This window comes from Astyanax mexicanus, unplaced genomic scaffold, assembly GCF_023375975.1.
Source record: "Astyanax mexicanus isolate ESR-SI-001 unplaced genomic scaffold, AstMex3_surface scaffold_60, whole genome shotgun sequence".
NCBI lineage: Eukaryota > Metazoa > Chordata > Actinopteri > Characiformes > Acestrorhamphidae > Astyanax > Astyanax mexicanus.
Window position 1 is genome coordinate 27,501 of NW_026040070.1, and position 10,489 is coordinate 37,989.

Sequence of the window (10,489 nt, forward strand, 5' to 3'; positions counted from 1 at the left end):
TTCCCAGGTGGTCTCCCATCCAAGTACTAGGGTTAGGGTTAGGGTTAGGGAATTTCCATTGGAACACTGATGAAAGTGCAAGGCTGAAAATTGAAATAAATAAATCTGGCAAAGTTGCACATTTTTCGGCTTGCATTTTCATTTTTGTGCCCACCTGTGGCCCACCCAAGTCTGTGAAAGCTAACCCCATAAATGCGCTGATTGGAAGGGGTGATATTGTACTCGGGGTTCGATCCCCCGCGGCTGAGTGAAGCCTTTCCAGGGAACCATGCAGATGCGATGTACCGCTGCACTACTTCTTGGCTTTGGAGTTATGGTAGCCCTGAGCCGGCCTTGTGGTGTGGTTGAGCTTGGTCAACCAGTGGTAGCTGTGGAAAATTGGAAAATTAAAGTCCAACTTGTTCTAATAGTGGTGGATGCGAAAAGTTGGAAAAAATGTCTAAGTCCCACTCGGTCTACCAGTGGTAGGTCGGAAAAGTGTGAAAAAATTTCTAAGTCCTCACTTTTGGTCTACCATTTCACGATATTTCTAGTGAGGGTGGCAAGCTCCAGGATTTCGAACCCCCTTCGGCCGACTCTCTTATCCGACGAAGGTGCACCTCTGTCGGCCTCGGAGCGGGTCCGCCCGCGCTCTGGAGGATTTTTCGTCGGGGGGATTTCCAAAGGGGTGCCGTCGGGCTAATGAGGAGAGTGGCAATGACTAGGGGTCCAAGCACCCAGGGCTGGTTCCCAAGGGGTCCCAGACTGGTGGATGGAGCCCAGGCTTGGGTGAGTCCTCCAGGGCTGGTTCCTGAGGGTCCCAGACTGGTGGATGGAGCCCAGGCTTGGGTGAGTCCTCCAGGGCTGGTTCCTGAGGGTCCCAGACTGGTGGATGGAGCCCAGGCCTGGGTGAGTCCTCCACGGCTGGTTCCTGAGGGTCCCAGACTGGTGGATGGAGCCCAGGCTTGGGTGAGTCCTCCAGGGCTGGTTCCTGAGGGTCCCAGGCTGGTGGATGGAGCCCAGGCCTGGGGGAGTCCTCCAGGGCTGGTTCCCAAGATGTCCAGGCTGAGGGCTGAATCCCAGGCTTGGTGGACTAAGTCCAACTTGGTCTACCAGTGGTAGGCTCGAAAAGTCGAAAAAATGACTAAGTCCAACTTGGTCTACCAGTGGTAGGCTCGAAAAGTCGAAAAAATGACTAAGTCCAACTTGGTCTACCAGTGGTAGGCTCGAAAAGTCGAAAAAATGACTAAGTCCAACTTGGTCTACCAGTGGTAGGCTCGAAAAGTCGAAAAAATGACTAAGTCCAACTTGGTCTACCAGTGGTAGGCTCGAAAAGTCGAAAAAATGACTAAGTCCAACTTGGTCTACCAGTGGTAGGCCCGAAAAAGCTGAAAAAATGACTAAGTCCCACTCGGTCTACCAGTGGTAGGCCGAAAAAGTGCGAAAATTTTCTAAGTCCTCACTTTTGGTCTACCATTTCACGCCAAAAACTAGTGAGGGTGGCGAGCTCCAGGATTTCTGACCCCCTTCGCCCGACTCCCGTGCCCGACGAAGGTGCACTCCGGTCGGCCTCGGAGCGAGTTCGCCCGCGCTCTGGAGGATTTTTCGTTTTTCGCCTTAATTCCAGCTCCAATAGCGTATATTAAATTTGCTGCAGTTAAAAAGCTCGTAGCTGGACCTCGGGAGTGGGCTGGCGGTCCGCCGCGAGGCGAAATACCGCCTGTCCCAGACCCTGCCTCCCGGCGCCCCCCGGATGCCCTTGGTTGGGTGTCCGGTCCTCAGGGGTCCGGAGCGTTTACTTTGAAAAAATCAGAGTGTTCAAAGCGGGCACCAAACTCGCCTGAATGCCTGAGCTAGGAATAATGGAATAGGACTCTGGTTCTATTTTGTGGGTTTCCTGAACCAGGGCCATGATTAAGAGGGACGGCCGGGGGCATTCGTATTGCGCCGCTAGAGGTGAAATTCTTGGACCGGCGCAAGATGGACGAAAGCAAAAGCATTTGCCAAGAATGTTTTCATTAATCAAGAACGAAAGTCGGAGGTTCGAAGACGATCAGATACCGTCGTAGTTCCGACCGTAAACTATGCCGACCCGCGATCCGGCGGCGTTATTCCCATGACCCGCCGGGCAGCGTGCGGGGAAACCAGAGTCTTTGGGTTCCGGGGGGAGTATGGTTGCAAAACTGAAACTTAAAGGACTTCATGGAAGGGCACCACCAGGAGTGGAGCCTGCGGCTTAATTTGACTCAACACGGGGAACCTCACCCGGCCCGGACACGGAAAGGATTGACAGACTGATGTCTCTTTCTCGATTTTATGGGTGGTGGTGCATGGCCGTTCTTAGTTGGTGGAGTGATTTGTCTGGTTAATTCCAATAACGAACGAGATTCCTTCGTGCTAAATAGTTACGCGGCCCCCCGCGGTCGCGGTTAACTTCTTAGAGGGACCAGTGTCGTATAGCCACGCGAGATGGAGCAATAACAGGTCTGTGATGCCCTTAGATGTCCGGGGTTGCACGCGTGCCACAATGGCCGGGCCAGCGTGTGCCTACCCTACGCCGAGAGGCGCGGATAATCCGCTTTAACCCGTTCGTGACGGGGATTGGGGATTGCAATTATTCCCCATGAACGAGGAATTCCCAGTAAGTGCAGGTCATCAGCTCGCGCTGATTAAGTCCCTGCCCTTTGTACACACCGCCCGTCGCTACTACCGATTGGATGGTTATGTGAGGTCCTCGGATCGGCCACGCCGGGGCTCCTTCGCGGGGCCTTGGTGCTGTGCTGAAAAGTCGATCGAACTTGATCATCTAGAGGAAGTAAAAGTCGTAACAAGGTTTCCGTAGGTGAACCTGCGGAAGGATCATTACCGGGATCGGGGTTGGTAGTACCTCCTGGTAGGTACGACTCCCTACATCCACAAGCCCTCCTTTCAACCCACGGCCCGACGTCGGGAACTACAGGGATTCCCTTCGGCCTGTAATGACTTGATGCAAACCGGTGTCCTGAGAACAAAAAAATGTTTTACGGCCAAAGGGAGACGGGTACCTGGCCCCCGAAGTCCGTCTGCGGGGTTTCTCTCCAGAGGCGGCTCGGCGGCACGGTTTGATGACCCCGAGTTCGCTTCGGCATTCCGGGGCGCCCGTACCCGCGGCTGCCGTAAAACATTATTTCAACCATCACTTTTGTGTCTGTTGGCTTTGAAACAAAAAACCATAAAGAGTACAACTCTTAGCGGTGGATCACTTGGCTCGTGCGTCGATGAAGAACGCAGCCAGCTGCGAGAACTAATGTGAATTGCAGGACACATTGATCATCGACACTTTGAACGCACATTGCGGCCCCGGGTCAATCCCGGGGCCACGCCTGTCTGAGGGTCGCTATTCCAATCTATCGGACCTTTTCGTTTTGTCTCCCTCTTCCCTCCGGGGAAGAGTAAGAGACGGTTCGAGGGGACCGCGGCTGGAGGTTCGAAGGTGCCCGCTCCGAGGCACCTTCGTCTTCCTAAAAGCAGACTCGGTCAGGTTCCCTTCTCGTTTGGGACTCGATAAAAGCCGCTCGACGGGCTTGATCGTGGGGGAAAGACTTTCGTCCACCCCTCTCGCCTTCGTCTCCGTTGCCCAGCGATGGGTCTCGGAGGCCGGCTTTCCACACACCGTCCTCTACCGTTCCTCGTTCCGGCGAGGGAGAGGTGGCGGCGATCCGTGGAGAGACGTCGTAGCGACGGCTGCCGGTGGGTTTTACCCTCTCTGGCTGCCCGTTATGCGCACCGTCTCTCCGTCGGCGGATCTCCGTCCTCCCTCTCCTTTTCGTTCGGGCCGAGCGCGCGGCAAAAGAGAGGTTAGTAGGAAATGCTCCGGTAGAAGGCGAAGAGGGGGGCTTAAGTTTTTTCTTGCCGTTTTCATCCCGTCCTCCGGCCGAATCGAACCTCCCCGTCTCGAAGGGTTCCTCCGAACGGTTTCCAGCCAGACCGCGAGGGGTGGTTCCCGCCCTCCCTCGCGGCGGCGTACGCCTGGCGACGACAGCCCTTCGAGCGCGACCTCAGATCAGACGAGACGACCCGCTGAATTTAAGCATATTACTAAGCGGAGGAAAAGAAACTAACAAGGATTCCCCTAGTAGCGGCGAGCGAAGAGGGAAGAGCCCAGCGCCGAATCCCCCGTCCTTCACGGGCGCCGGGACATGTGGCGTATAGAAGTCCGTATCTCTCGGCGCGGGCCGGGGGGCCTGAGTCCTTCTGATAGAGGCTCAGCCCAGGGACGGTGTGAGGCCGGTAACGGCCCCCGCCGCGCCGAGGTCGCGGTTCTTCTCGGAGTCGGGTTGCTTGGGAATGCAGCCTAAAGCGGGTGGTAAACTCCATCTAAGGCTAAATACTGGCACGAGACCGATAGCAAACAAGTACCGTAAGGCAAAGTTGAAAAGAACTTTGAAGAGAGAGTTCAACAGGGCTGAAACCGTTAAGAGGTAAACGGGTGGGGTCCGCACAGTCCGCCCGGGGGATTCAACCCGGCGGCGGTGTCGTACCAGTCCGCCCGGCGAGCTCCTCCCGCGAGGGAGGCCACCGGCGGGCTCGGGCCAACGCCCGCCGTCGGGCGCATTTCCTCTGCGGCGGTGCGCCGCGACCGGCCTCGGTTCGGCTTGGAAGGGTCAGAAGGCGAAGGTGGCTCGCGAGCTCCGGCCCGCAAGCTTTACAGCGCCCTCCCGCCCCGACTTCGCCGCTTACCCCCGGGGCCCCGGTGAGTACCTCCGCGCCTTCCTTCCCCCGCGGGGGAGGGATGGGGCCCCTCCATCCCCTGCGCGTGCCGTCGACCGGGCCGGACTGTCCTCAGTCCGCGTCCAACCGCGTCGCGCAGCCAGGGCGGGGACCGGCCTCCGCACAAAAGGGCGCTCGGGGTCAGCGGCGATGCCGGCTACCCACCCGACCCGTCTTGAAACACGGACCAAAGAGTCTAACGCGTGCGCGGTGGCGCAGAAGCCTCAGGCGCGGGCCCGGGTGGAGCTGCCGTGGGTGCAGATCTTGGTATGTGAACAGCAGTTGAACATGGGTCAGTCGGCCCTAAGGGATGGGCGAACGTCGTTCGGAAGCGTGGGGCGATGGCCTCCGTCGCCCCCGGCCGATCGAAAGGGAGTCGGGTTCAGATCCCCGAACCCGGAGTGGCGGAGATAGGCACCGCGAGGCGCCCAGTGCGGTAACGCAAACGAACCTGGAGATGCCAACGGTTGCACTGGGAAGAATTCTCTTTTCTTTGTGAAGGGCAGGGCTCCCTGGAATGGGTTCACCCCGAGATAGGGGCCCGCGCCCTGGAAAGTGTCGCGGCTCTGGCGGTGTCTGGTAAGCTCTCGCTGGCCCTTGAAAATCCGGGGGAGAGGGTGTAAGTCTCGCGCCGGGCCATACCCATATCCGCAGCAGGTCTCCAAGGTGAACAGCCTCTGGCATGTTGGAACAATGTAGGTAAGGGAAGTCGGCAAGTCAGATCCGTAACTTCGGGATAAGGATTGTCTCTAAGGGCTGGGTCGGTCGGGCCAGGGAGCGAAGTGGGGCTGGACTCGAGCCGCGACTGGGGCAGCGGCTGCCCCGCGCGTCCCGTTGTTCCGCCCCTCGTCCGGAAGCCTCGGAGCGCATCGCGCCCGTCCTCTCTCGTCGTCCGGAGGCCCGGCCGTTTCTTGGCCACGACTCGGAGCAGCGGCCGCGACTCTGAGCGTGCGCCGGGCCCTTCTCGCGGATCTCCCCGGCTACGGTGTTGCGTCGGGACCTCCGCGTCCGTCCCCTCCCGGTTCGCGCCAGGGGGGGGTCGCGGCGTGCGGGAGAACCCTCCCGGCACGGCGCCTCGGCCGGCGCCTAACAGCTGGCTTAGAACTGGTGTGGACCAGGGGAATCCGACTGTTTAATTAAAACAAAGCATCGTGAGGGCTCTAAGCCGGTGTTGACACAATGTGATTTCTGCCCAGTGCTCTGAATGTCAAAGTGAAGAAATTCAATGAAGCGCGGGTAAACGGCGGGAGTAACTAGCACACCCCGGAGTCACAGGAACGGGAGACTCCGGAGAGAGAGCATTGAGCATCGTGTCGCAGGCCTCCACCTCCACGTGGTACACCCGGTAACATCCCACTCGTTGGGGTGGCTAAGTGAGGCCGATCATGTGCAACCTGCCGACCCAATTGTTTCCTATTCGAGGGTTGGCAGGGAGGGGTAGTTCGTTCGATGCCTCGATCGCTCAAGGGAGCCGAGGATGAGGGCTGTATGAAGGGACCCACCTCACAAGTCACGAAGGCAGGTGACTGGCACAAGTAGGTTTCCCGCCTGGGTAGGCAACTGCGCGGCCCTCCGTGGCCACTGTGCACGGTGCGCTCCTACCCGACCCAGCGGGTTAGCCTCCGGAGGGTGAAGGTAAGAGCAGCTACCTTCTAACGGTGCAAAGTTGTTCGGGGATGGCTCGGCCCGCCATCCATAGAAATGGCTGAGATGGTCCCCGACTGAGGTAGAGGCGGATAACGGTCTCTTAGAATCGACTCCCGGGGTGAGACAGGCATCGGAACACAGAGACTTACAGGCATTGACAGGACTCCCTCTCCTCTCCTAGGGATGCCCAGGGGACTTGTCCAGGGCTGAGGCCCAGGACTGGGTGAGTCCTCCAGGGCTGGATGCCCAGGGGACTTGTCCAGGGCTGAGGCCCAGGACTGGGTGAGTCCTCCAGGGCTGGATGCCCAGGGGACTGGGGATGACTAAGTCCAACTTGTTCTACCAGTGGTAGCTCCGATAAGTGGAAAAAAAATATGACTAAGTCCAATTTTGTCTACCAGTGGTAAATGAGAAAAGTGGAAAGAATGACTAAGTCCAACTTGGTCTACCAGTGGTAAATGAGAAAATTGTAAAAAATGACTAAGTCCAACTTGGTCTACCAGTGGTAGCTCCGAAAAAGTGGAAAAAATGACTAAGTCCCACTCGGTCTACCAGTGGTAGGCTGAAAAAGTGCGAAAAATTTCTAAGTCCCCACTTTTGGTCTACCATTTCACAGAATTTCTAGTGGGGGTGGCGAGCTCCAGGATTTCTGACCCCCTTTCGGGCCGACAAAGGTGCACTCCGGTCGGCCTCAGATTGAGTTCGCCCGCGCTCTGGAGGTTTTTTCGTCAGGGGGTTTTTCAAAGGGGTGCCGTCGGGCTTTCAATGAAAATGGCAATGACTAGGGGTCCAAGAACCTGAGAACGATTCCCAAAATTTAACTAAGTCCAGCAGGACTTAGAAAATTTCTGAACTATTCTTTTGCAATGGTGAATAAAGGACCCTTATATGCCAGATTTGTACCTGACTTTGAAGCTACCCTGTTCGGCCTCAGCCAGTGCCTCTGGTCCTTTGACTCTCTGGAGGTCGCATGAAGGTTTTGGATGGGTCGCATGTAGATTTTGTATACCCAAATATGTGAACTCTACCTGGGGTATAAAATGCAAAGACATGTGGCTAAACTTCCAGCCCTGGAAGTGATAAAATGAGGCCAAATTGAGGCTTCTGTATACCCAAATATGTGAACTCTACCTGGGGTATAAAATGCAAAGACATGTGGCTAAACTTCCAGCCCTGGAAGTGATAAAATGAGGCCAAATTGAGGCTTCTGTATACCCAAATATGTGAACTCTACCTGGGGTATAAAATGCAAAGACATGTGGCTAAACTTCCAGCCCTGGAAGTGATAAAATGAGGCCAAATTGAGGCTTCTGTATACCCAAATATGTGAACTCTACCTGGGGTATAAAATGCAAAGACATGTGGCTAAACTTCCAGCCCTGGAAGTGATAAAATGAGGCCAAATTGAGGCTTCTGTATAACCAAATATGTGAACTCTACCTGGTGTATAAAATGCAAAGACATGTGGCTAAACTTCCAGCCCTGGAAGTGATAAAATGAGGCCAAATTGAGGCTTCTGTATACCCAAATATGTGAACTCTGCCTGGGTAGATAAGGATAAAGATGAGGCCAAAATATGGATGAATTATGCCAGTGGTAGACCAAAACTATAAACCATTGGTAGACCCAAATGAATACAAAAGACACACTGAGACCATCTTTAAAATTGTATAATGGATGGTTTTATTGATTATCTGGAGAGCAGCTGCTTTCACTGGATGAACTTTCTGGATCACTAGATGCATCCAATGGGTCTGCAGAGCTATTCAAAGCCTGTGTCCGAAGGTCCCTTATGCGGAAAACCTCACTGAGATTGGGAACATCAGTGTAGAACCGCTAGGCTGTGGAGATGTCGTGGCACATGCTGTTACACACCAGCAGCCTGTCCGAGTGTGACAGATGTTTCTTGGCCTGTAAGGAGAGAGAGAGACGGTGTAAATGTTGGATGTACGAGGCTGGTGATCGCAGTGAGATGCAGGGGCAGCACTCACCTCTATGGCGATGGATGTACGGATCAGGCTGAAAGCAATGTCCCCAGTCATGCCAGCAACTTGCCAGGCTGCTCTCAGCATACGGTTCAGCTTCTGGACCTGCTTGCCGTTCCACTGGAATATATACGGGCACTGCTCTCCACCGTAGAGGCTGGATATATCTGCCAGGCCTCTGAGCCAGTCAGCTTCCTTTGGCAGGAGAGCCAAATACGCATTCCCAAAGGCTCTGTCCGTCTTGTGCCTAGCAACCTAAGGGTGAGAGATCCAACATGAGTAACACAAATAAAAAGCACAATCAACCAAGAGAGAGTTTACCCAGTACTTACCCACACCAGGGTGCGGCCGAGTGGGTCCTTTTCAGCCTCCAGCAGGTCAGCTTTGGTGATGTTGCAGAAAACGATGGGGCGGTGGCCGGTGAGAACTGCTAGGTACCCCGCAACATATCCCTGGGCAATTCGGTACAGTTTTGAGGTTGGCTTGGTGCGGTTGTCATCCATAACTCTGGGCAGGTTACGCTCGGCGTTGCGTATGAAGGACTGGAGCTCAGTGCTGGTTCGGAGGGACTCTGATTTCTTCTGTTTTGCTCTCTGCCGGTGGCTTAGCACTGCCCTGGTGTTGTCACGGCTCAGCCTTCGAAGATGCAGCAGAATACGTTCCAGCTTGTTGGAACTAAGACCAGAAATCTCTAAGTGAAAAGCCTTGAAATGGTTCACGAAGGCAGAAGCATTGAGAAGCATAACCTTGATGGATGTTGGGGCATACCCTTTGTGAGCTAGGTCGGCTGGCCACTGCCTCAGCCGTAGAAAATCCTCCAGAAATTTTAAGTTCTTGAGCTGCTGGTCGGAAAAACCTGCAGCCATGTGTTGGAGAAAGCGCAGTGAACAAACCTTGACAAAAACCCAGTAAGAGAACCACCATGTTTGTGTGTAGCAGTCTTCCCGACGCAGAGGCTTGGTCTGTGGCCTCTTTTATAGGCCGTGTTTGGGGCAGGGCCACATCCGGCGCTGGCTGTTGTGCAATATGCAAGTGCTGGAGTTGCAAGTCCAGGATCGGATTGCACATTCTGGGCAGGTGAATGTGAAAGAGGAGCGTAATGCAATGGATCCCGAATTAGGGTTAGGGTTAGGGTTAGGTATAGGGATAGTTGCGTGGAGTGGCCCTTATTAATTCGACCCTCATTTGCATGAATTTGCATTCTGCCATCTGATTGGCTATGAACTTTCAAAGTTTAAAGCAGAATATCTTTTGTTCTGTAAGTCCTACTGAGGAGTGAGATGGCTCATTTGAACCAGCAAGCAGAGTTCTTTTAAGTAATGAATAATGAATTATACTGTAAAATATGAAACAATAAATTGTTTATATATATATATATATATATATATATATATATATATATATATATATATATATATCCAGCTAGGGATGCTGATCACAACTATGTAGGTCCCATGTAGGTCACACCTACGGAACTACATTTGGCCTACGTTGACTTCTGTGGCACGAAACTTTACAGGCAACCTCAAATGTGCTATCCGGACAAGATATTTCAATTTCAGACCTCTGGGTTATCGGGGGAAGGAGTTTGGCCTAAGTTGACTTCTGTAACACGAAACTTTACAAACAACACCAGAAGTGCCATTCGGACAACATATTTCAATTTCAGAACTCTGGGTAGTCGGGGGAAGGAGTTTGGCCTACGTTGACTTCTGTGGCACGAAACTTTACAGGCAACCTCAAATGTGCCATTCGGACAACGTATTACGATTTCAGACCTTTGGGTTGTCGGGGGAAGGAGTTTGGCCTACGTTGACTTCTGTAACACGAAACTTTACAAACAACACCAGAAGTGCCATTCAGACAACATATTTCGATTTCAGACCTTTGGGTTGTCGGGGGAAGGAGTTTGGTCTACGTTGACTTCAGTAAAACGAAACTTTACAAACAACACCAGAAGTGCCATTCAGACAACATATTTAAATTTCAGACCTCTAGGTTGTCGGGGGAAGGAGTTTGGCCTACGTTGACTTCAGTAACAAGAAACTTTACAAACAACACCAGCAGTGCCATTCGGACAACATATTTAAATTTCAGACCTCTAGATTGTCGGGGGAAGGAGTTTGGCC

General features: G+C 53.8%; 1 protein-coding gene and 1 non-coding gene across 2 annotated transcripts; one reads left to right on the forward strand and one right to left on the reverse strand.

Moving 5' to 3' along the window:
• Positions 1–3,201: 3,201 nt before the first annotated feature.
• LOC125798534 (5.8S ribosomal RNA) lies at positions 3,202–3,355 on the forward strand. Its single transcript, XR_007437330.1, has one exon. It is a non-coding gene; the product is annotated as a 5.8S ribosomal RNA (ribosomal RNA).
• Positions 3,356–8,034: 4,679 nt separating this feature from the next.
• Positions 8,035–9,226, reverse strand: LOC125798506 (uncharacterized). The gene is made up of 3 exons (XM_049474155.1): positions 8,693–9,226; positions 8,367–8,615; positions 8,035–8,286 (listed from the first exon to the last, which is right to left on the reverse strand). Exons 1-3 carry the CDS (start codon positions 9,224–9,226, stop codon positions 8,212–8,214), a joined length of 858 nt encoding a protein of 285 aa, XP_049330112.1. The 3' UTR covers positions 8,035–8,211.
• Between the last annotated feature and the right edge of the window lie 1,263 nt (positions 9,227–10,489).

Coding starts and splice junctions, on each gene's coding strand:
- LOC125798506 (XM_049474155.1), bottom strand. CDS start 9,226: ATGGCTGCAGGTTTTTCCGACCAGCAGCTCAAGAACTTAAAATTTCTG. Junction 8,616..8,692: donor TCGGCCGCACCCTGGTGTGG/GTAAGTACTGGG, acceptor TCTCACCCTTAG/GTTGCTAGGCACAAGACGGA. Junction 8,287..8,366: donor GTACATCCATCGCCATAGAG/GTGAGTGCTGCC, acceptor CTCTCCTTACAG/GCCAAGAAACATCTGTCACA.